Source organism: Loxodonta africana, chromosome 5 (assembly GCF_030014295.1).
Source record: "Loxodonta africana isolate mLoxAfr1 chromosome 5, mLoxAfr1.hap2, whole genome shotgun sequence".
Taxonomy (NCBI): Eukaryota; Metazoa; Chordata; class Mammalia; order Proboscidea; family Elephantidae; genus Loxodonta; species Loxodonta africana.
In genome coordinates this window covers 115,393,581-115,420,155 of record NC_087346.1, presented here as the reverse complement: position 1 = coordinate 115,420,155, position 26,575 = coordinate 115,393,581, and the positions used below count along the sequence as shown (strand labels likewise).

At 42.6% G+C, this 26,575-nt stretch overlaps 1 protein-coding gene across 1 annotated transcript in view; it reads right to left on the bottom strand.

Annotated features, from left to right (window-relative positions):
- The window catches only part of BEND4 (BEN domain containing 4), a 39,614-nt gene extending 13,554 nt beyond the window's left edge, over positions 1-26,060 (bottom strand). The window contains exons 1-3 of the mRNA XM_064286290.1: positions 25,562-26,060; positions 16,491-17,057; positions 2,271-2,362 (exon numbers count right to left, since the gene is read on the bottom strand). Coding sequence (XP_064142360.1) covers positions 2,271-2,362; positions 16,491-17,057; positions 25,562-26,060 — 1,158 coding nt within the window. The remainder of the gene's footprint in view (positions 1-2,270; positions 2,363-16,490; positions 17,058-25,561) is intronic.
- Between the last annotated feature and the right edge of the window lie 515 nt (positions 26,061-26,575).

Here is a 26,575-nt window from a genome sequence, read left to right as displayed (position 1 = left end):
ATTACAGGGGGTAGAAGAGCAAAAGGAAACTAAGGGAGTGGCGATAACGAATATAGACCAGCATGGCCGGATTAAGGCATATGAGAGCACTAAACACTGATAATCTGTGATGCCCCTCCTCTGCCTACTCACACACTGAAACAGGATATGTGAGTTATATATACATGTATATAAATGTGTGTGTGTGCGTGTCTTAGCTATCCATGATGTAACTTCTTTTTAAATGAGTCTATAATATAAGTGACTGAACGCAAATATGGCATATCCCATTTTAGCCATATTAAATGAGATAAACAGGATCATAAAATTTTTAGTGGGTGTGGGATACTAAGATTTTTACCATATACCACATTTTCTACAAAAAGAGTATTCTACATATTCTACACCAAAGAAAACGAGTTAGTGAACTTAGTTGTTTCAACAATCAAATTCTGTTGATTTCCCACAACGGAAAATTGACTTTCGCCAATTTTGCTTTAAACTGCTCATACTTCAATTTTGATGCTTGTTTTGTAATAAATGCTACAATTATAAATGAAAAGATGTCATAAAAGAAAAGTTAATGTGTCCTGTTTGCTTGGCACCTATGGGTCTTTGCTTTGGACAACTGGTGCCCATTTTGTTGATGCCCTAAGCATGTACTTATCTTGCTTATTAGGTAATCTGTCCCAGTACACCAGCCTTTCAAATGTTTAATCAGTGAAAAACGAGGTAACCATTCAGCAAGCATGACTTGAGTGCCTTCTGTGGAACCGACACTGGGAATGTTAAAGGGGATGACATCTGGGTCCAGCCCTCGAAGACCAAGATGTGTTGTGGGGCAGAATGGAAAGTGCTCTGACAGAGGATGCTATGGGAGAACTCTGTGATGGAAGGAGAAAGGACAAAGTTTGGAGGGGAAGGACAGGAGCAAAAAAAGTCCTATTTTTAGGATGGAGGGACTGGAATGTGTTTGGTACTAGTGGGAAGGCAGAAATCTATACAAGAAACAAGGAATAATTGATGGCACAAAGTCCTATGAGAGGAAGAGCAGAGCTCGCTGGGCATTCAGCATTGGCAAAGGGGAGAGACATGGTTCCCAACTGGGGGGAAGTGTGAAGGTGGAAATAAGTATGGAGGTAGATGGGGAGAGGGAGATTCAACTTGGCGTTTCTTTCCATCCGAGTTCAAGAAAGGGAGGGTGATGGGAGTAGAGATGGGCTGGGGGTTGCAGAAATGGACCAGACCTTTGAAATAGCTCCTCTAGGTTATAAGAAAAGGAAGTAACAGGAATAAAATCTCTGGCCACACCTGAATGTGACAGAACTCCAAGCCACACCAGACTGATTCCACATTTTTCGTCCTCTGGTTTCTTAGGAACAGAGGACTGGAAAGTGGTGTCTTCTTGTATTTCTTTAGCAGAGTGACATGGCATCAGAATGGGAACAAATGCACAGCCATATCTACTAAAACAATACACAGTGGATGGAACTTTAGGGTGATTTTAAACTAGATATAAGAATGTCAATAGGTATGTGAACACAAGATGACAGAGAGGGTCAGCATCCTACCATTACCAGCATGAACAACTTACCTGGCCAAGTGAAGACAATTTAACTACTTAAAATAAAACATTATCCATCATTACCAATCCAAGACATTGATAACCCCAGTAAGGAACAGTGGAGTTGCTTCTTCCACTGGATTTAGGTTCTAAAGTCAGTAAGATGAAATAAGATGTATTAAAAACTGAGCCTTAAAAGTTTCATAAAAAGATATTATATTTAAACTGACATACCATTACCACCAAAACAGACTATTTTCTCTACACATTGCAACAGACTGCTGTTTCTTCCAGTGAGAACTGGAGGAAGAAACTGGCTTGTGTTCAGGGTCCCTGATGTTTGGAAAATACATATTAAACATGTGAGAGTCTCACTCAATGTGGGAGATGCCCCACAGTGAAGAGCATTCTGGAACACTGGATCTGCCTGAGGGGACAACGTGTCAGTGTCTCGCATTTCAGGGCCCCTCTGTGCCAAAAAAATGGTGGAACAGTTGCCCACACTATTTAAACTGTTCCTTCTTCTTTTCCTACATTAGAGAGTTGAATCTTCACGAGTTAAGTACATGAATGATCTTTCTCCACAGTATGTACACTTACAGGTAATGGATCCATAAACCTCTGACAGCCAAAAATATATTTTGCTAGTCGATCTGTTCTGGTATATACTGGTAAGTCAGCAGGGAATTCTAAGTGAAGCAACACTATCTTTTTATGAGAGACTTACTTCGGTTGGCTGGTCAGCTGGCTGCGGTATCATGAGTTGGTTATGGTGCTGTAGTACTGTCTTCAAGTAATCTAAAACGGTCTGGCAGGGCACTGGGTGAAATAAATTGCAACAATTAGCTATCCCATGACATGAAAATAAAAAATGTTAAATAAGGTCTAAAAAAATTTCTGATGTAAACTTCTGAAAAAAAAAAAACCAAAAAAGACATTTTCTAAAGGAAATAGAACCTTCTTTCATTTGACATCCGTAGTTATTTCAGTTTGTAAGTCAGGAACAGATGCTATGGTTTTGGGAGAATTTTTAGGTTTCTCATAGGCTCAGCACAATTCACTGAGAATTTTCAAGTAAAAAATTAGGATGAATTTGGGTCAACAATAATGATCTTGAACAGCTTACAGAAAAGACATGTCTTCTTTGACTCCAGTTGTAGCATCAACACCCAAAAGTGCTGTTTAAAATTAAAAGTACTGAAAATTTACGTTTCACTGGTGTTTAATCAATATCAAAAAACCAAACCAAACCCACTACCATTGAGTCAATTCCAACACATAGTGATCCCACAGGGTTTCAAAGGCTGTAAATCTCTATGGAGCAGACTGCCACATCTTTCCCTGGAGGAGTTGCTGGTGGCTTCGAACCACCGATTTTGGTTAGCAATTGATTGCTTTAACCATGGTGCCACCATATAATATTCATTTTTAACGACAGGTTCATTCCTAAATTCTTCAGTAAGCAGGAATTCTACGCAATTTTGACTTGCCTCCCAATATAAATATTCGTGGACACACAGTTCTTACTTCAAGTGTCTTTCTCTCCCCTCAAGAAGTTCAGTTGATTTGGTCCAATTAAGATTTGGTTATCATGTATTTAATTAACTAACTAATGCACTTTTTTATTGTGGTAAAATATATGTCATTAATGTCACTGAGCTGTACACTGAAAAATGGCTAAATTGGCAAAAGTAATGTTATATGTATTTTAAGACACCCACCTTAAATAACCAATAACATTTATACATAAAGCAATAACATTTGCTCATTTAACTATTTTTAAGTGTTATGGGTTATATGTTATCACATGACATTTGCTAATTTAACCATTTTTCAGTGTACAGCTCAGTGACATTATATTCACAATATTGTGAAACCATCATCGCTATTTATTTCAAAAACTTTTTATCACTCTAAACAGAAACTCTGTACCCATTAAGTAATACCACCCCATTTCCTTCTCCCCGAGCCCATTATGACCTCTAATCTACTTTTTCTTTATGAATTTGCTTATTCTAGATATTTCATATAAGTAGAATCATGCAATTTTTGTCTTTTTGTGTCTGGCTTATTTCATGTAATGTAACAGTTTCAAAGCTCATACGTGTCATAGCATGTATCAGAACTTCATTTCTCTTTATGGCTGAATAATACTCCATTGTATGTATATGCCACATTTTGTTTATCCATTTATCTGTTGATGTACATTTGGGTTGTTTCTATCTTTTGGCTGTTGTGAATAACGCTGCTGTGAGCATTGGTGTACAAATATCTGTTTGCGTCCCTGAACCTTAGTCTTACAGACTCATTGAATAAGTACAATGAACTGAAAAGATACTAACTCAACATAAAGCCTGACATTTTTTGTTACCATTGCAGAAATAATTCCTACATCTTAAAGATTTATATTACAGCCCTTTCAGTAGCATTAATTAATTGCTTTTCAAAGTCTTGGTTGTTTCATTAATAACCTAATTTATACGAGTTATTACCACTATCTGTCTTAGCCATGTGTTTTCTTAAGATGTTTCTGTCACATTAAAGAAAACAATAAATATTTAACCTAAGCCCCAATTTTAAAGTATCACATTAAGCTTTCTTCACTTTGTTTTTCTCATTTTTTTTTTTTAAGATCGCAAAGGCCATTATCTTAATTTGTCTACTAATAGCTTTGTGTTTTTTAGGCAACATCACATTGTCACATAAATAAAAAACTACACTGTTATCCTGTTGAAGAATTTGAATAACAGAAAACAGAAGTAGGTTATGAAAATTTTCTTCCTGCCAAAGAGTATTTCCTTAAATATAGCCATACTTATAGACTTGTCATGCGTCACTCTTGAATAATCATTTGAATATATTCTTCAAACTGAAGGAGCATTTGCTAACCACCACAAAGTCAACCAAAAGAAGGCATACATCAGTTTGAAGTAGGTCTCAGCAAAGTTTAATACGACCTGTCAAGTCCCCCTAATTTCAGCCTATGAAAAGCCGAACCCACTTTACTGATGCCATAGTGAGTTAGAATGCGTGTCTGGGCAGTAGAGGTTAGTTAGAGGAAAAACCAGAGACTTGCGAACTAGCAGAGAAAGGAGACAGGTATGCCTTGAAGCTCTAGGTTTTTCACTAACTGAGTGACCTCTCTGATCCCATTTAACTTGTATGTCTGAGTCTCTTCTACCCAGGCTGGGCTTTGATGATCCCAACAGCAGCCCTATGTCCTTCACAGTTTGCGGTTAGGATAAAATGTGACTGCGTGAGTTTCACTGTTTTGCAAAGTGATATGCACCAGGTATTACCCTGGATTTAGTTTGGAAGTTTTAGGAAAACTTGTAAATAATCATTGACTGATGAGGACTTGAAATGACTTCTTTTGATCCCTTATCCATATTTTATAGTCCCTAGGAAAAAAAAAAAATTTTTTTTTTTTTTTTTTTTAGTGGTGTAGTGGAAAGCCGGGTGGCGTAGTGGTTAAGTGCTATGACTGCTAACCAAGAGGTTGGTAGTTCAAATCCGCCAGGCGCTCCTTGGAAACTCTATGGGGCAGTTCTATTCTGTCCTGTAGGGTTGCTATGGTTTGGAATTGACTCGACGGCAGTGGGTTTGGTTTTGGTTTTGGTGGCGTAGTGGTTAAGAGCTACAGCTGCTAACCAAAAGGTTGCAGTTCGAATCCACCAGGAGCAACTTGGAAACTCTATGGAGCAGTTCTACTCTGTCCTATAGGGTTGCTATGAGTCAGAATTGACTCCGCGGCAATGGGTTTGGTTTTTTTTGTTTGTTTAAGATGTTTATGAAGAATATTTTAGATGAAGTACAAAAAGGCTTAGAAGGCAACATACAAAACTGAATATTAAGTATGACCTCAACCATGTTAAAAATAATTCTGTGAATGAAAGAAATTGGAAAGAAATAGTGTATAATAATAATGCACAATGATAACAAACCAGTCATTGAAAACTCTGTGGAGCACAGTTCTACTCTGACACACATGGGGTTGCCATGAGTTGGAACTGACTTGACGGCAACTGCAAAAAAACAATCTTTCAGTAGCAGGATTAAGGGTAGTTTATATTACTTTTATCCTTTATCACCCTTATAAAAATCAGCACTGTAAAAAAATATCTACAATGGGCATCCATTATATTTATAATAATTTAAAAGTTTGAAAAATATCTTCAAAAATACTCCCTCCCTTTTTGTTATGGATTGAATTGTGTCCCCCAAAAGATACACTGAAGTCCTAACCCCATAATTACAAATGTGACCTTGTTTGGAAACAGGGTCTTCAAAGATATTATTAACTAAGTTAACACGAGATTATACTGGTGTAGGGTGGGTCCTAATCCAATATTAGAAGTGTCTTTATAAAGGAAGAACAGAGAGACAGAGAGACAGAGAGACACAGGGGAAGATGACCATGTTAAGAGGGAGACAGAGGCTGGAGTGATCTATAAGCCAAGAAAGGAGGCTTGGTAGCTCAGTGGTTAAGTGCTCAGCTGCTAATTGAAAGGTTGGCCCTTTGAACCCGCCAGCAGCTCTGTAGGGGAAAGATGTGGCAGTCTGCTTGCTTAAAGATTAAAGACCTGTTGCTGTCGATTGGATTCCAACTCATAGCGACCGTATAAGACAAAGTAGAACTGCCCCACAGGGTTTTACAGCCTTGGAAACCCTATGGGGAAGTTCTACTCTGTCCTACAGGGTTGCTATGAGCTGCAATCTATGGGAATGGGAATAAGCCAAGGAACACCAAGGACAGCAGCCATGTTGTGGCCATCACCAGAAGCTAGGAAAGAGGCATGGCACAGATTTTCCCTCAAAGCTCTCAGGAGTCAGCAAGGGTGACAAACTGAGTTTGGACTTCTAACCTCCAGAACTGTGAGACAAAAACTTTCTTTTCTTATAAGCCAACCAGTTTGTAGTGCTTTGTTACAGCAGCTCTAGGAAACAAACAAACCTTTCTTTGCTATATAACCTGGAAGGGTTTGGAGGCTGCCTCTCTCACCCTCTGTACCACCAACTTGTAGGCAGCACTGCTAAGCTGTGAGCAAGGCCAGCTGAACCATACATGTTGGAATAAAAGTGAATTTCATGTTCATTTTCTGGCTGTTGGGGACTTTAAGGTAAGCAGGTCCTGTAGGTTGATATCTGAGCACAAGGCTGAAGGCCAGGAAGACTGTGGGTAAGGCTATTTAGTCAGTTATTACAAACTGAAATAGCCATTGCATTGGGCCCTCCCCTAGCATCCTCCTACCCTTGAATGTTATGATGAACAGCTGACAGGGAAGAGGCCTCCAGGCCCCTTCCTCAGCCCCAGAGCCAGAGGGTGCCTCTGCTGTTAAAGATTTGGAGCATCACTCCGGACTGGGGGCTTTCTTGACTGATGGTCTACAGGGAAGCTGTAGAAACAAGAGAAATATCTTCTGTGGAAAAAAAATCACTGTCAATCTGCAAAATGAATAGGTATGTGTATTAAAGTGGGGATATGTTGTTGTTGTTACCGGCCATTAAGGCAGCCCCTGACTCACAGTGACTGCATGCACAGTGCACTGGACCCTGTGATCCATAGGGTTTCATTCGCTAATTTCTGGAAGTCAATCACCAGGCCTTTCTTTCTAGTTTGCATTTGACTGGAAGCTCCTCTGAAATCTGTTCAGCATCATAACAACACGCAAGCCTCCACTGACAGATGGACGGTGGTTGCATATGGAGTGTACTGGCTGGGAATAGAACCTGGGCCTTTCACATTCTACCCCTCAACCACCAATTCTGCCTGCTCAAGAGAAGTACATGGCACTGATGGAGTCAGGGAAAACCTCCTATCCTCTGCCCCCTTTGTTCTGTTAACCTACAGTGCTCAGGACACACTGTGGAATTTCTAAGTGAGGACGTGGGTCCTCACAGATTGGGAATAACGAGCCTGGGTTTCACGTGCAGTTTTCTTTGGTGCAGGCAACCATATTGTTCCTTTGGTTTCCAAGGGAAGAGAGAGTGAGGTCAGGGTTTATAGCAGCCAAAAGAAGCCAGGTTATGATGTCCAGAGGCCTTCACATTTAATCGCCTCTGAGTGCAAATTAGGAATTCTAAGAAGTCACTCTCACTGATGGAAAAGCTACTACCGTAGGCCCATTGGGCAAGTTCCATTCATTCACTTATTTAGTGATTCATTTTGCAGAAAAAAGTCCGAAAACTCTAGTAGGTTTAATGAGTAAATAAATGAGGAATGAAAAACTGTAAGAAACTTCTATTAAAGGGAAGACAGGCTATTAAAGGTACCCAAAATATACGTAGTAATATTTATAATTTTTTCCCATGTGACACAGCATTTTAAGTGCCTACCAGATAATCCTGGAAAGAGTAAGACATCTGGGAAGGAAAAAGGAAAATAGAAATTGAGAGGAACAGGTTACCGATACCCCATTGGGTATCTAAGATATCTAGATTAATACGCTGTTTTCAAAAACAAAGACTCTCCCTAGCCTGTGTGGCTTACTTTCGTCATGGCAGGCTAAACTAGTTAAATCCACACAGACAAGGTCGGTAGGCTATACTAAGCTGATACTGGTGTATAACAGTTAACTGACAGAAGGCTCAGGAATCAGTCTTAACGTAATTCTTGGGTATTATTTTTTTAATGTACAGATTCTCTCTCTGGCACTTATTAGCTATGTGATCCTGGACAAGTTACTTAGCCTCTCTGAGCCTCCATCTTCTCATCTGTAAAATAGGGTAACCACCCACTGCATACAGTTATCATGAGGATTAATTGCTGTAAGGCAGAAGGCACCCAATAAAGACTAGCCAGTGTAAGCTATTGCTATTTTAAGACTAGGAGTCTAGTGAATTCTTTATAGAGGCCATTTAAATGCCTCTGTTGACTGTGCCATCATGGCTGTTGTACTGTCTGACCGACTGTTAAATACGACTCTTCCAAAGAAAACTGCTTCAATTTTGTCTTTGTCTATATTAGAACTTGGGTCTCTAATGTCTCCAATTTTCACTGCGGATCACTACATTAAAATCCTGGTCAAAGTTTCTCTTTTCTCATTCCTCTGACATTACTTAATCGATCTTGTTATAGAGTTGTTTTGGAAGATTCAAAACATTTAACTCCGAATGTATCACATACAATTTTACAGGGAAATCGAAATTATTTACTGTCATGGGATGACCAAGGCCATCTGTGTATGATCTTTAAGTAAGTGTCCTGTTCACATTGCATGTGTAGTGTAAGCTTCTGAATTGCAAACATCTAGAAATAAATGCGAAACCCTGGTGGTGTAGTGGTTAAGTGCTACGGCTGCTAACCAAAACGTCGGCAGATTGAACCCACCAGGCGCTCCTTGGAAACTCTATGAGGCAGTTCTGCTCTGTCCTATAGGGTCACTACGAGTTGGAATTGACTCAACAGCAATGGTTGTTTTTTTTTTTTTTTTTGAGAAATGAGTAGCGTGCTTTAGGTAGGGAAGACCTTCGATGAGATGTATTGACACAGTGGCTGCAACAATGGGCTCAAGCACGACAACGATTGTGAGGATGGCACAGGACTGGGCAGCATTTCATTCTGTTGTGCACAGGGTTGCTATGAGTCGAAACCAACTCGAAAGCACCTAATAACAACAACAACAACACAGATGCATGGTTATACTTTTGATAATGATAATGTCCTGTTTCCATTTAATTCTTTGACTTACTCTCTGCCCTCAAGGACCTTCTCTGGTTTATTTCTTCCACATCAGAACATCAGGGGAGACAGACACAAAACAAGTGCAAACTTTCTATGATAACAGCTCTAACAGTTACGCATGACGCACTGTGGGAAGTGGTTAATTTTGTTTGGAAACTGGGGGAAGGGCTTGTTATAGACAAAATGTCACTGAAACTGGGTACTGAAGGATGAATAGGAGCTTCTCAAGAGGGTTAGAATATGTTCTTAGGTTGGAGAATGTAGGAGGAGTAAAGAAAAGCCAGAGGCATAAAAGTGTATGACTGCTCAAGAAAGAATGAAAATTTATGATAGATTTTGGGAGTCACAAATTGTTCAGTGGGGTTGAAACACTTGGTACATGGCAGGAGGCATCAAGTCTTCAGAAGTCGACAGGAAAAGATCCAAGTAGTACAGGACCTTATGTGCCATACCGAAGATGCTAGACTTTATAGACTATGTGAAGTCCTTAGAGTCTTTTAGTGGGAAGAGACTGGCGTCTGAGAGAGGGGCTGAGCAGCTTACTGCAACAGCCCACATTGTGAGATGGGCGTGGGTAAGGCAGTGGGGAGAGAGGCCAGGGGACGGAACTACTGGACACATAAGAGGTGAAATCCAGTAGTTGCAGAGATTGACTGGAAGTTAGGGGAGATCAGTTACAGATGTATCTGAGGTCCCTAACTTGGGTAACAAATTGAACAGTGACCTGTTTACAAAGTAATAACACCACTTATAAGTAGAAGAAACCACTCAAGATTTCTGTATTAACGCATCACAGGGCAGTTTGCCTTTCTCTTCTTTTAAGTGTTCACTAGAAATTGTGGGCAAATCGCTTACCCTTTTTTGCTACGCTGTGCCTTCACATACGGAAACTTAAGGAATATTCAGTAATAAACGTAAGGGATACTTATTTTAAAAATCAACCCACAAAAGTTGAACGAGTCAGAGTTGACTTGATGGCAACAAGTTTTTCTTTTTTTTAACTAGAAGACCTAGCAGGCACTCAGTTGCTATTTACTGAATTTATTTTATTTTCAACATGCATGCCTAAAATATTTTTAACTTCACTTTAAAAAGGAAAAACTGAGGCTCAGAATGGTAAAGTGAGTTACCAAAATCACAGCTAGCAAGTAGCAGATACATAAATGGAAACCCAGGTTTGACTCCAGAATCCATTCTCTTTACCTCAGATTGTTCTCTCTCAGTTTTACTCACAGCAATAGCCAAGAATTGGGATGAATTTACTAAATTTTGTGGTGTTGAGTGCCACTGAGTAGATTCCGACTCAGCCACTGTACAGGAAAGAGTAGGGCTGCCCCAGAGAGCTTCCTAAGGCGTAATTCTTACCAGAGCAGATGACTAGGTCCTTCCTCCTGCAGTGCTGCTGGCGGGTCCAACCCGTCGGCCTTTCAGTTAGTAGCTGGGAACTTCACCACTGCGCCACCAGGGCTGCTTTACTAAATTCTAAGAAGCTCAATTCTTTATACCTCTCTGTTCCTATTACCTGCTCCAATTTTTTATCTCAGAATATATTTAGTTCCCTTCATTCTCCTCAGAGCCTCCATTTCAAACACTATCAGTACTTTGCTAAGGTTCGGAAGTCTACCCGAGCATTTTTCTACCAGTACTTCTGGGCATATCTGAGTTTGGCGTAGTGAGAGCACTGAGCTGGAGGCTCTAGCTCACGTCTGCACTGCATCTTAAGGGCTTTTGGTTCTAGCCAAATTCCTGTTATCTAAAACCATTATAGTTCTACTTTTTTAAAAACTGTTCCTCCTTAGAAAAGGCCAACTGTGGCCTGACAGGGTCAGAACTGTATAATCCAAGGAGGTGGAGGGAGTAACACAACTGGCACTGGAGTCAGAGGCTTGGATTACAATCCTAGGTCTGCCTCTGACCTCTCCTATCCAGATGGCAACCTCCTCATCTGTAAAGTGGGAATGACATTAATTTGTCAAGATCCCATGGATTATAAGGATAAATTGAGATAATCATAAAAGCATTTTTTTAGAAAGAAGAAAGCCCTAAAATAATAACCAGTAAGGGTCAGCAAGAAGAGGAAGACCCTCTATGAGATTTATTGACACAGTGGTTGCAACAGTGGGCTCAAACCTAACAAGGATTGTGAGGATGGTGCAGGACCAGGCAGTGTTTCGTTCTGTTGTACACAGGGTCCTTGTGAGTCAGAACTGACTGGGAGGCACCTAACAACATCTCTTCCCCATATTTGGCACTTGGGAAACTTCAAGGTACTTTAAATATGACATAATTATTTTACTTTGGAAATGATTTTTTTTAACATATTTTATGACTCCAAAGACTCACATTTTGTGCACATTTTAAAATCTCTGAACTTTGTGTTCAAAGATGATTAAAATGTGCAATTATAATTTGCATTGTGGAACATCCAGTATTGATGTCTTACAACAGTCAATGGCCTCCCAGATTTGATGAAATATGGTACTTTATATCCTCCTGCCTTCTGAGTTCTCTTAGTGTTGACTGTAAGCTTTCGAAATAAATGTGACTACTCCAACTGGACACTCTTCACTGAGAAGTTCTCACCCACCACGTCCCTTCTTTTAATAATCTCTCAGTGTTCAGTATTCCTGATCCAATACTTTTCTCCTTTTGGAGTTTTTTGTTTTATTTTCGGAATCTTTAAACTTTTTAACAGACTTTCTAATTTCTAGTGTGATAATCTAATACAAAAGAAATTGTGCTGATGCCGTTTCCTTGGGATAAACTATTTAATTGCCTGTACCTGCAAGCTAAGTTGAGTACTTTTTGGAAACCCTTTGCCTTGCACGTAGTTCATGATTAATAAGTCTGTTGAATATCTCACTGGTCTTCCATAATACAATAAGGCAGGCCTTTTTTTTTTTTTTTTCCCAGGTGGGGCTGGAAATAATACCTCTCCCATACCTCTTTCTTTTTGGTAAGGTCTAACACTTCCTCTTCCCCCTCCCCGCCTTGTACCTGTCCAAGTGAAAGCTTTTTTTTTTTTTCTTTTTTCTGTAGGCTAATAGGCTCATTTCTTTTTAACTCTCTTCAAGGGCTGCTCCCACATATGAACGCTTTATTTTGAGGAAAAAAAAAAGAAAAGAAACAGGAACCTCAGAGCTGCTCAACAGCACTGCTCTGGGGAGGCAACGCTGTGACCAAGAAGCACCGTCTAAACTCAGGCCTGTGAGGAGTGTCCCCATCTCCTTGTCATCCTTATTTCCTCAGCTAACCGCTGAGTGCTACTTTCTCCTTTGCACCCACTCATCTTGCTTGGCTGTAAAAAAGTGATCCCACAACATAAAGAGATTCTACTAGAGGAAAGAACCAGATCCTTTCATGGAGATGTACTGACCTCTAGGAGCCTACTGGGACTGGTGGGAAGCAATGACACTGCCTAGGGAATAAAAAAACCAAACCCATTGCTGTCTAGTCGATTCTGACTCATAGCAGCCCTACAGGGGAGAGTAGAACTGCCCTGTAGAGTTTCCAAGGGGCGCCTGGTGGATTCAAACTGCCGACCTTTTGGTTAGCAGCCGTAGCAATTAACCCACAGAAAAGCTCCTGCTTGACAAAATACTCTTGGTTACATGTAAAACCAGAGTATTACTTACTGTACTTTGCTTCAAATGGGTGCCTAAATATAATTAATTTCCTCCAAAAAATGCATAGCCAATAGAGTGAGGAGTGGATTGTTGCATGGTCAACCACAGTCTGATTCATCGTTTTGCCAAAGATAGGGGTTGAGAGGTGAGGGCAAGATGACAGTTGTGTCTCCCTTTGATTCAAATTTTCACCAATAAATGACACTTTCAACCTGATTCCCAGAATTAAGGTGTCCCTAGGGCATAAGTTCTTCATTTTACACTACTTTTTCTATTTATAATCAATAAGCTGACTTTTCATCTACATTGTTGGGTTTTAGTATTGATTATTTATTTAAAGCAATCATAGTTCTCCATGTGAACAAGCTATTGGTTCATGGAGGGAACTGTCAACAGGGCTGGAATGTTTATAGACTAATAGTCATGACCACTAACCGAATTCCAACCAATGACATTCCAGTGTCATTCAGCACCTGACCATCAAGAGGGCTCAAGAAACTGCAGCCTTTTTGTCTTTCGGGGAAGTATGGATAGACAATGATTACTGGTAGGCTTTCACTGAGCTATTGCTGGCACAGACATTTCACAGGCACAGGATTAAATAATGGGAGGTGCACTGAACCCCAAATTTTCTAAGGACATACCAAGGACAGCTTGTCCAATATTTAGAATTAGGAACTGTTGTTGCTGTTAGATGCCATTGAGTCAGTTCCGACTCATAGGGACCCCGGGTACAACAGAAAGAAACACTGCCATCCTGTGCCATCCTCATAATCATTGTGATGCTTGAGCCCACTGTTGCAGCTACCCTGTCAATCCATCTCACTGAGGGTCTTCCTCTTTTTTTGCTTACCTTCTACTTTACCAAATTTGATGTTCTTCTCCAAGGACTGGTCCCTCCTAGAATTAGGAATTATGCAATAATAATTCTGGATATTTGTGTCACCTGTCTTTGCTTTCTGAAACTCTTAGCCACAGATGAGATCAAGGAATGCTGATAAGCCCTTCAGAAGCCGGGCTCCTTTGGTTGTAGTGCCAAATGGTTGATGTAAGTGTCTAGGCAGCCAGTTGATCCCGAGGACACTATTTTTCGCCACTTGTGAAAGAGGAGGACTGGGGGTAAGAGTGGAAACTATCTCTTTGAGGTAAAACCCACAGTGAATCAACCACAATTTAGACAGCTATGACCTGTAAATCCCACAGGTGGGGATCTGACATGAGAAAACCAGTAGCGCTCTGGTTTCATTGCATCCCACCTAGTTCCACCCAGTTCCTCCCCTGAGGACAGTGCCTGGCTTGGGAAAACACTATGACTCCACATCTAACTACAGGGATCAAACCCAAAGAGAGAAGGCATTTGCTTCACCTCTTGCTTCTCCCCACCCGGACAACTTGGCTTAGTCTAATTCCAAAATGTTCAGTACCAAACATCTCAAGAGGCTGAGATGTATATAACACTAACGTGCTGTACAAATATGCTGATATTCTTTTTAACTTGGGACCAGAGTCAAAAGAGCCCTGTTTGAACTAGAATGGCCATTGTACTTTTGACCAGCATTTAATCTGATAGGTTTTGCTTTTGAAAACAATGTCAGTTTTCCAGAGGACCATGCAAAAGATATGAGGTTCTACAATTGGGAAGAGCTGGGTGCCTGAAAGGCCAAACCCACTGAACAGAAAATATCCATCCTTGCCAAAGAGAAAGAGCGAAGCAGGAGATGATGAGCTACATCAAGAATGAAGAGCTAAGGCTTGGCAGAGTTTAGGAAATGGTGCACAGTAACTGGGAAAGGTGAGGGGTATCTGTTACTGCTATCATCTGACAAAAACATAATGAACGAGTATTAACAAAGATTTATACAAATCTTGACAGCAATAGATGTTGTCAATTTGTAGTTGTTCAAAATTCATGTTAATAATCCCTTCACTACTCCTGACAGTCATGCTTGCATATCTTAATTTGTGAAATCTCTTTAGGGCTCCATTTAGGGAATTCTTTTAAGAGAAAAGAAGAAAGATTAACTTTCTGACTTGCCAATTCCCTGGGTGGCACAAATGGTTAAACATTCCACTACCAACCAAAAGGTTGGTGGTTCGAATCCACCCAAAGGTGCTGTGGAAGAAAGGCCTGGCAGTTCTTAACACGTTTTTATTTCTTATGTGTATTAATAAACAAGTGGGTAGCTTTCTACAACATTTCTTTTTAGATCTTCTGCCAAATTGGATGGTGCAAATACACTAAGGTAGGAAATACACTAAGGTAGGAGAAGAATATAACTTCTATTTATATTTTTGTCAGTCTTAAATATTTTAATTATATGCTTTATTTTGTACATAATACATGAATATGTAGTATATGTATGTAATTTACCAATAAATGAGTATGTAGATTGGGGGACTATATGCTGATTTTTGTTTTTTATCAACAGATTGCTAGAAGCTCAATCAATACCTTTCCAAATAGAAAAAAAAAAACACTCTGCAGAACAGAGAAGATCTTGCCATAACGATGTCTTTAAACAAACAAACAAAAAACCAAACCCGTTGCCATCAAGTCAATTCTGACTCAGTGACCCTGTAGGACAGAGTAGGACTGCTGCCCCATAGGGTTTCCAAGGCTGTAATTTTATGGAAGCAGACTGTCATATCTTTCTCCTGACAGAGCAGTTGGTTGGTTGGAACTCCTGACCTTTCAGTTAGTAGCCCAGCTCTTAACCACTGTGCCACCAGGGCTCCTTAAAAATGTCTTTACTACTCTATAAATCTAATGTCTCTAAGAGGCAGGAAATGCCTCATGTTTAGCCAGAGACACAAATAGTTTTGGGAAGGCTAAGTTACTGGTCTGCCTTTGACCTGTTAGTTTTAGTTTATAGTTTCTTGTTAACTTTAGAGGCCATGCCTGTTGAAACTTAACAAGCAATGCAGGGGAAATTAATGGAATAGAAGACACCCTTTGTTCAGTACTACCTGTCCAGCCCCTGAAACTATCATTACATGTTAATTTCTAACACTGATGAATGAATAAAGTGTACACAGTCAAGTCTTCAAAATACAAAAGTCATTTTGAAGGAGCAGGACAGTTTTTGGAAGGAAACCTAGGCTCAGGCACTTGGCTTATTTCATCTCATCGTACCACATCTAGGAACTGCTTTTATATCAACAGAGACACCTTTTAATAGGACTCTGGTCTTCAGAGAGCCCTCTGGTGGTGCAGTCAATCAGCTTGCCTGTTAACTGAAAGGTTGGCAGTTTGAGTCCACTCAGAGGTGCCCCAGAACAAAGTCCTGGCAATCTACTTCTGAAAAATCAGCCCCTGAAAACCCTATGGAGCACAGTTCTACTGTGACACACATGAGGTCACCTTGAGTTGGAATCCACTCCCCAGCAACTCTGTTTTTTTTTTTTTTTTAATGGTATTCAGGGCTGTGCCCAAGAACATTGTAGCTTAAACAAAGACAGGACAAAGCTAGAGGCTCATCCTGAAATTTCCCCAGTTGGCACTGGGTCAGCTAAAGATTCCTCATGTTTACCTGTTTTCCCACATTGCTGGCCAAAAAAACCCACGTACATTCACACAGACGAGACAACTATAAGCAAGAAGAGCTGTACTTGGCTTATAAGTAATATGGCAGGGTACCTGGGATACTCTCCAATTTCCTTCTGAGCTCTTCATTTTCTTGTTGCAGTGAAATAACCTCCTGTTCCAGCTCTTGGCATCGAGGACAGTAGCCTTCCTCTTCCTCTTCCTCTTCTTCCTCTGGCAGTGTAGAGGAGGATGGGTGACCGTGGGATTCAGACGTTGCCGGGGAGGTCCAGCCGCCTAGTGTGTGCACGGGGGAGGTTGACAGAGGGTCCACGTCAGCCAGGTGGCCATACTCACTGACCGATGAGGTGTTCGGAGTCGGAAAGCTCCCTGAGAGCAGGTAATTTTGTAGGGAGTCAGTGAAAACCCTCAAAAACGCAGAGGTTTGTTGTTTCCTTTGCATATATTGCATCTCTACATCTACACTGTCTGAGGTCTGGCTGTGGACTGCTTTCCCAATGTGGCACTGCTCCTGTCTCTCATTATAACTCGAGCTTTCCTGCTTTATGCAAGAAATCATGGATTGCGAATGGTTGGAGTCCAGGAGTTTTCCTCCACAATTTAAGAGGCTAAGAACTCGACTGCACTGCTGGGCAAAGGCATCCAGGATCATACGACTCTCTGAAACAAATGAAAAGACACATCAGAGACCGACAGTCAAAGCCTAGAGGATAAATAAGATCCTCAATCATTCTCAGGTTAACAGTTGGGAAAGCTAAAATATGCATTTCCACTCTAGGATAAACCAAGGAGATACAGTGAATGGACCATCCGTAGGAAACACGGATTCCTGTTGTTCTGCAGTTGGTGGGGTGCCTGATGAGTTGCCCCCAGTTCCTCCCTCTGGAAATGGCTGGATTGCAACTTCTCTTGCTGTAGCATTAACTGGCCTGCACAGGTCTGTACTCACACCTTTGGCTTCATTAATATCCTTATTCTAATGAACTGAGGCAGCTACTGCAGACTCAATTCCTCATTGATAGGAGGACTTAAAGCAATCATTACTTCTATTTCTGGAGTGCCCTCGTGCCCTTGCTATTAATCAGCTGATACGATCCCTGCCAAGAGTATGTTGCTCCCAGATGCAAACTGGAGAAGAGAGATAAGCCTTTCTGAGGGGCTCACAAGACATCTAAGGTAAAACTAACAGTGGCCCTTTAAGTCAAAGGATAACTTCAAAGCATTATAGTATGTGTCATCCAACATCTATGTTCCATTATCCCTTTTGACTTAAATTTTTAATTTATCTGCTAACTTGGGTTTCTTGTCAAGGCCAATATTTAGGCTGACCTAGATCGGTAACATCAGATTGCCACATCTCCTGAAAAGATATGTGGTGTGGGTACCAAAGTTAGTTTCACATACATGAATTCTAAAGCACAGTAATTGTCAATCAGTAAAAGCAAAAAGAAAACAGAAAGCAATCAACTCACAGCAAAAACAAAAAGAAAAAACAAACCATAAAAGTGACAATGGGATTTAACTCTTGTCAGTTTAAGGGTCCTGAAAATTTACCCACATGTAAATGTCAGAAGGTAAATTCTCTTCTTTCCGGTCTGTGACCCCGAATTGTCGTTGTTGGGTGCTGTTGAGTCGATTTCCACTCATAGCAACCCCATGAAACAGAACAGAACTGCCCCACAGGGTTTTCTCGACTGTAACCTCTTTTGGGAGCAGATTGCCAGGTTTTTCTCCCACAGAGCCGCTGAGTGAGTTCAAACTGCCAACTTTTCAGTTAGCAGCCAAGTGCTTCACCATTGCACCACCAGGGCTCCTTCGACCCAAAATAAACTATTGTAAATACCTAGAGAGGTTGCTTTTCAGGGTTTACATAGCATGATGAAGATGCCTCTCATTTCCTGTCCCCTCTACCTAGAATAATGGCAACAAATAAAATATTCTAGATATAAGATACCAGTAACTTTTTGTTTATGATAGAAAAGTAACTAGCTACCTGTTCCCTCTGAAAAATTTTCACTAGTTGTATTTTCTTCTGAATTAAAAAAAAAAAAAAAAAACTTCTAAAATAAAGAATGGTGAAATGCTTAAGGGCTTCTATGGGGACGAACGAGAATAGCTGCAAGAAGAATCCTTTAGAAAACCCAGAACATGTGACCAATGAAACCACACTTCAAGAAACCTCCCTGCAGTACTCAATGTTCCACTGTGTTCTTTCTTACTGTTCCTTCATGATGTAACTGAAGGACTGGGGGCTCCAATTCCCCCTTTTCAGCTATTCTATAAGGACATACACATAGGGCCCTTAGCACAGAGCCTGGCAAAAACAGTAAGCACTTCTCACATCTCCCAAACCTAGAAAATGCTACCGTTCCTCAATCTCTCTAAAAAACTCACCAGTCAGAGCACAGAGACCAGTTCTCTTCCTTTGAGGAGAGGATGATCACAGGCTGTACGTTTCATGAGGCCAGGGACCACCGACTGGGGTTTGCGTGCCAGCACGGTGCCTCAGGAAATACTTACTGAATGCATGAGTGGACTCTTGTAAATCCATAGAGAACCTGTTTACAGCATGTCTGGATTTAACTGGCTGGGATGGTAAGACTACCCTAAACAAGCTGAGAGTACACTCTTAGGAACAGTACTGTCCTTAGGCCACCCCCTCCCCATGGCAAGGTACCCAAGAACCAGGGATTCCCTACTCAAATCATTTCTAGGGCTGTACTGGTCTCTACCCAGATATCTGGATATCATTTCTTCATAATGACCAAAAACAGGCCGTGGCGGCAGAGCCTGGAATGCTAGGCTGGGCAGTCCATACATGTGTATGTAAGGCTCCTCTTAGTGCAGGACCAGGGGGCATTGGTAGTTCAGTGGCAGAATTCTTGCCTTCCAGGCAGGAGACCTGGGTTTGATTCCCAACCAATGCACTTTAAGCACAGCTACCACCCATCTGTCAGTGGAGGCTTGCGTGCTGCGACGATGCTGAACAGGTTTCAGTGGAGCTTCCAGATTAAGACAGCCCGGGAAGAAAGGCCTGGTGATCTAATTCTAAAAAATCAACCACCGAAAACTCTATGGATCACAAACGTGTGATCGTGGTGAGTGGGGTCACGAAGAGCTGGGGGCCGACTTGGTGACAGGTAACGACACTAATGGAAGATAAAGCTAGGGATAAGAAGATACGGCCATGGGCTGGCTTTCCCCTTCCATGTCTTAACAGTCTAAAAATCCCAAAGTCGAACCTGGCCTTCCAGGTCATCATGAAGGTGTATTTGTCAGGGTAGTGAATAGAACAGATTTGATTTACCAGTTAGCTTGACTCGTATATTTTAATTATTTAGATACATAGTACACGGGCTTGTATTTGTACTTTGGTCCCGAGTCCCACAGATGTTAGGCGTGGGCCAGTTTTTCACACAATGATTTTGAGTACTGAGGAAAAAACAAGGTGCATCTATAGTTTCAGGCTAGAAACCCCGAGGATTGATAGGCACGAAATTTGGCAAAGAAGCAGCCAAGACAAAGTCTGCTTGTGAAAAAGGGAGAAAAAGAGGTGTGGATGTGTAAGGAATCTTCTACACACCTAAGACTGGAATGAGGCCCCTCCCCGCCGCCAACCAAGTGGAAGGGAAAAAGTGAGCTCATTATTTAAATTAAAGAGGAAAAACAAAACAAAACAAAATGAAACCGGCTGCCATCAATTCTGACTCATAGTGCCCCTATAGGATAGAGTAGAACTGCCCCATATGGTTTCCAAGGAGCACCTGGTGGATTTGAACTGTTGACCTTTTGGTTAGCAGCCATAGCTCTTAACCACTATGCCACCAGGGTTTCCTTAAAAGGGAAAGACCCCAAATATTTGGGTATCATTTCTTCATAATATCCCAAACCAAATAAACAAGAAGAAAAGCAGCGGAAGCTTACAAGTGGCGAGGTTTAAGGGGCTGCACTTTCATTCCATCATTTCCTGGTTTTTGTTCTTTTATTAGTGAAATCAGAGGAGGACATTGATTGGGAATTTTCAATTCTAGCACCAAGGCAGTTTTCATTCATTTTAATCCTATAATCCCATTCTAAATCTGAAGTTGTATTTACTGTTTGCATTTTAATCAGCGTAGTCCCAATTGATTTATGGCGGATATACCTTTAACATAACCTTGATGAAAAGGGACAAAATATGAAGGGAAAGGCTAAAATTGAATTGCTTAGGAAGAACTGCTCGAATATATTTGTTCAATGTCCTAAAGAGTACTCACTATTTTCAACCACATTGATAAATCACATTAGGGTGTAGATTTTAAGGGGGGAAAAATCTGACTTAGGGACAACATGATTTGTTTTCTTAAATGAAGGATAAACTCGTAATATGCTGAGAAAAAACCATTATGTAACATACTACCTTAGGAACATGATGTATTAAAGTGCAGTCAGAATATCAGAGAATATCTACAATGGTAAGTTTGTAAAATGCTTCATTCTGAATTTGCTCTCAGAATCAATACATGCAAAAATAGCAAATAGCAACCCTGAAAGTTGAATTTCTCCTCTTTTCAATATCTTGAACTATCTGAATGGTGTTTTAACTTCAATACACTGAAGAGTCTGATGAAAAATATTCCTACCACTCTTGGTGGAAAACAGCAAATCTTTCCACTTAATACATCTTGCAGCCGGCAAGACTTCTGCTTTCCAGACAGATATAATTAGAAATGCAAGTGCCTCCTGATGCCCATTACCGCTAACAAATGGAGAAAAGTTCTGTTTTCATATGAACACAACCGACTGGCCACTGATCCACGATTCTTAACTGAGCAAAGTATGAACCTGTACTGGGATTTCTTTTTTTTTTTTTTTCCTCTAGTCACAGAGTGCTCCTCTCAAGTGACAGCAGGGAAGGACAAAGTCAACAGTTTACAAAGGGGCTTTAAAACTCATCCGCTTTATTCCTAACTTCCCTAAGATTAAACATGATACAACGGTTAACATAGCATATTCAAATTGACCACTTCTAATTGATTTTGCTTTACTGTGTGTTGGGAGGTAATAGCATGCTGCAGACTGTGCCTAGCGTGAGTCTAAAATCTGAAGCCAAGATTATTTTTTTAATTAAAAAATTCATTTCTAGAAATTCTTCTGAATGTAAGTGGCTTAATCCACCCTGTATCAGATAAGTGACTAAAAAGAGGGATGGAGTCTCTGCAATCAAACACAGGCTCTCTACTTTAACGTCCTTCTCTGTAAGTAAAGCCTTGAATGGAATTTGCCCATCACAGCCTATTCCCAAGAGTATCCTGTTTCCATGAAGGAGATCACAGGAGTCGAGATGAGTGGTAACCTTTTGATTTGAGCCCGCCAAAGGGTGAAATATATTAACATTAAAAATGCAGAAGCAGATTTTTTTTTTAGTGACCCACTATCATGGATCCATGTATCTACGAAAAGAATTCGCGACTAGTTCTAGTTCAAAATAGATGATTTCCTTAAAACATGAATTTAACTTCTTTTTAAGAGAGGACTTCATGGCATAGAAAATAGAAGTTAGGGAATGAAAGCATTTTTAGAATCATCACCCTTGTCTTAAATCAATGAACTATGTCTTCCGATAAAATGCCTTCCAATTTTTCTTCTTTTCATAATGGCAAACATCAACACAGCAAAACAGGATGCCATTTTTCTAAATAAATAAATCAATGATGTGTCAAAAATTAACAGATGAGTTAATATACTCGGTGCTATCAAAACCAGATGGTGCTTCCTAATAGTCATCCTGTTCAGTCAATCCCTGAATATTTTCTGGACCATCGGTATATAAAATAGGGTGCTGCTATTTGTGATGGCAAACAAAAGCAATCATGCCTGCCAAGCACATACTATAACAGGCAGCATTTCAGCTCTGCTAGACAGAAAGTAATTAGAATGCTTTTAATGTCCAAAAGAATGATGCTGATAGGCTGCCACAGATGTGTAGATTTATGAATATTTATATGGTGGTTTATAGCTGACACTTTTATCAGTTGAAGAAGATAAAATATCTGCCTGACTCAAAAGCTTGACAGTCAGGTTAATAAAATCTCATTAAAGAGAATGACCTATGCAATTATATAGGATTTATTGTAATTCATTTTTGATTGTACTCTGCTTAAAGATGCAATTTCCCATTTCCTGATGCCAAATTTAGGCTGCATATCAAGATCTACGTGGGTTTTAACTCTAAGCCTCCCACAGAGGAAAAATATGCTTTTAAAACCATGGTATATTACCCCTTTTAAGGAAAATTATACTCTTCACAGGATTTCATAAGGATGTTGAAAAATCTATTTTTAATCACATGTTTCTCCACTCAATGGTTTATGGCTCTTCATTGCAAATAAGATTCCCTTCAACCCCTTCCATGGTTTCATTGCCTTTACTCTGGCCACTCAGTTATGTCTCTTCTTATATCCTTGACTCATTACATCATACTAATGTTTGAACTATTATTAGTTTACTAGGTGGCCTGAGACATTGCAAAAACAGTTTGTGAGGGTGCAACAGGCAAACCACCTCCAACACAACACCACCATCATCCAGGACGCTAAAGTGGCCCTCTGTCCGTGCACACGTGCTCATTGGTTCAAAGTGGAACCACTGCCTCCTCAAGGAACCAATCAGCTCTTCATGGGACTTCCCTCTGATGGCTACTTTATCACTACACCTATGAAGAGATGCCTTTGTCCATCAGTGATGGATATTATGATCACAAATTGTGAAGTCTAGTACATACTGTGGTCATTTTTTTTTTTTCTTGCTCACAGGCTATTTTCCTCACTGAGTGGAAGAAACCCAGCATCCAATCTTCATCTTTCCAATAAGCACATGCCTTCCTGCTCTTGGTGCTATCAAGCTTGTCCCTCTATGACTTCTCTTTAAAAAAGAAGTAACAGCCCAAGAATAAAATGAAATACAGGGAAGTTTGAAGGGCACCAACAAACTCCTTTTCACTCCTTTAGGATCAGTGAATTTGTGGTTTCCACCTGGGAACAGAGACAAAATAAACCAAACAGGACACTGCAAGAAACACCAAAAGAGACCTTTAAAACAAGGTGAGAAAGGGGGAAAAAAAAAAAAAACTCCACATAAATGAAAGAGAGAAACTGGTAGAGTAGGAGGGGCGATGAAATGGATAGGAAGTGATCGGTGCGCAAAAAACAATAAAGGGAAAATAGCAAGGAAAAGAAAGGTTAAAACTATGGATAAAAACGGAAATGGGGGAGGCAGATACATATTTGTAAAGGGAAAGTAGAAGACTGAAAGGCAGTCAGCAAGGAGGAAAAAAGGCAGTAAGATGAAAGGAAAGTATCTTAAGAGATCAAAGACTGATCTGAGCAAATAAAGATGCGGGGGTGGGGGGGGCAACCAATGAGCATGGTAGAACTGAGGTTACCAAGAAGGAGTTAGCAAAATATAGAACATAGGAGAAGAATCCTAGCTGCTGGAAGACAAAAAATAAAGATGAACCAGAGCTGGGGAATAAACATGGGCATGAACAAGAAAGAAGAAATAAGACCCCAAACCTAGAGAGAAGGCAAACCTCATTAAAAAGGGGGGAAAAACAGAAGAAAAATGAAAGAAGAAACTGGAAGTAGGTGAGTAGCCTAAGGATGAATATAAAAACACAACAGAGTATTGGGCCAAGAGCAACTGAAGAAAACCCCACAAACAATGAGGCTCACATAAGAACCCCACTCAAAGCTGTCAAACATCTCCAAGTCAGCGAGGGATATGACAGAATAAGTCTTCACTACAACCTGTAATTAGATTTTCTTTCTCAAAACCAATCCTTCATGTGTCAAAATATTGACAAACAACAGAATATTAGCTTAGGCATCCATAACTCATTTAGAGACAATGGTTATATTTTCATTAGAAAAAAAAGGCCTTGGATTCACTGACGCACAGAATTTTGGGGGCTTCAAAGTGCCATACCAGGCCTGAGCCATAACTTCTCGTTCTGATGAGCTGGATAAAGGTGGCTGCGCGTCTCCAGGGTGCGGAAAGTAACCTGGGCCACAGACTCCAGGCTGTGGCCTTACCACCAGCCCATCTCCTTCCAGCAGCCTGGCAGGAGAGCTGGCTTTGCCCAGGCGACCGCCGGGAGGCTCCGGGGAAAGGAGGGGAGTCTTCGACCCAGGGGTTACTGATCCCCACGAGGCATTTCTGCGGGGCAGGGTCGAGATGCTCCCAGAAGGGCAGGACCCCGTGGCGCGGCAGTCAGCGTCGCACGGGTCGGAGGGATGCATGTGGGTGTGGGCGGCGGGGTCTGCAGCGCCGGGGACATATCCCTCTGCTCCCAAGTGCGCACCTGAATTGGTGAGGAGGAGGCCGGTGTTTTACGCCCACGGGTTAGGACTATGGGGTGGGTGGGGAAAGAGGAACACATACAAAGTGGCTGAGAAAAAAGCATCGCACGTGTAAGAAACACCCAAGAGCCCAGAGAAAGGAAGGAGAAACACAGAGAGAGCCCGACAGCGAGCTGGAATGGACCGGCAGGGTGCGAGCGCAACAACCAGGTGGTGAAAAAGTGGACTAGAAGGCGGAGAAGTAAAATCACAGAGAAAAGAAATGGAGGAGAGAGGGAGAAGGGGGAAGAGAAGAGGAAAAAAGTGGAAGGAAAAAAAGCAAAGCAGTGGAGGGTAAAGGGAAGACGTCCCCGTAGAGCCACCAGAGCAGCCCCAGCTTCTCCGGGAGCGGCTGCGGCTGTCACCCTAGGCGTCCGCCCCCCACCCAGGCCCGCGGCCTCGGTGCCAAGGCTGCCTCCGGGTCCCCCGCTTGAGCCATTCCGGCAGTCGACCCGCTACGGCCACGATTCCTGGGCGCGGGCTGCGAGCCGCGGAGCCACCCGTTCCGAGGCGAGCGCCGTCGGAAGTCCTCAATGAAGCAGCCGCGGCGCCGGGAAGTCCTCCAGAAGTTGCTGCCCGCGCGTGGGGCGCACAAGAAGGCTTCCGGGGTGCACTCCGACGGCCCGCCTCTCTGCCGGATATGCGCGCCCCCCTTACCCTCTTCGCGCCCCTCCCGCCGGACCAGGCGTGCGGGAGGGAGTCCCCGGTCCCCAGCCGCTCCTTTGCGCGTCCCCTCCACCCACCCCGGCCGTGGCGGGCAGGAAAGTTGTGTCCAAGAGTTGGTACCTGCACTGAGCTCCAGGCTACCGCCGTCGCTGCTCGCGCTGCTGCTGCCCGCGGCCGCCACCGGGCCCGGGCCGTACCTGACCACGGCTGCGAAGGAGGACGACGGGGTGGCAGCGGGGGAGGCGGGCGGCGGCGCCGGAGTCCTCAGGTGGCCCTGGGACGCGGCGGGCGTGCAGGACGGCGACGACGACGAGGCGGCGGCGGCAGCCCGGCCGGGCCCGGGGGGGTAAGAGCTCTGAGCCTGGAACTGCTGCTGCTGCGGCGGCGGCGGCGGCTCGCTGCTGCTGATGGAGACCGCGGCGTGTGGCGCGAAGGGCGGCGGGGGCGGCGGCGGCGGCGCCCGGACGTGCGGCAGCTCCACCAGGGTGGGTCTCTCGTAGCGCTTGACCAGCGCCGGTCTCTTGCTGGGGAAGGTCTTGAGGACGCTGTAGGGACTGCGCTGCTTGTAGATTTTGGGGACGCTGGGCCCCTCCTCCGCCGACTGCATCTCCTCCTCCATCCTGCGCCTCCGGGCCAGGCCCCCTTCGCACACCCCCTCCCCGCCGGGCGCCGGGTCCGAGGTGCCTCGTCGCCCGCCCGCCGGCTCTGTCCGTGAGCGCGCGTGTGGGAGGGTGTGTGTCTGTGCCGTGGCCTCCGCCGCCGCCGCCTGTCGCTAAGGCTGGCACCGCCGAGCCCCCGCGCGGGGGGCTGCAGCCCGAGCGCTGATTGACAGGCCGCCTCGCCAATGCCTGGAGGGAGAAAGGAGGTAAAGTGCAAGTGTTTAGGGTAATATCTGCTAATGATAATGGGGGCGGGGCGGGGCCTGGCGCCGCAGCCGGCCGCTGGTCTGCCCGCCGGCTCTGCGCCTCCGACGGGGAGGGCAGGGGAAGCAGGAGCCGGGACGGGGCGAAGCGGGGAGGCACCCCGGTAACTAGTGAAAGGGGCTGGGACCAGCGTTCCGGCCAGGGAGAGGTGACTTCTCGGACTTACGGGATAAATATTTTGGAGCCCCAGATGTGGTCTTGAGGTTTCTGC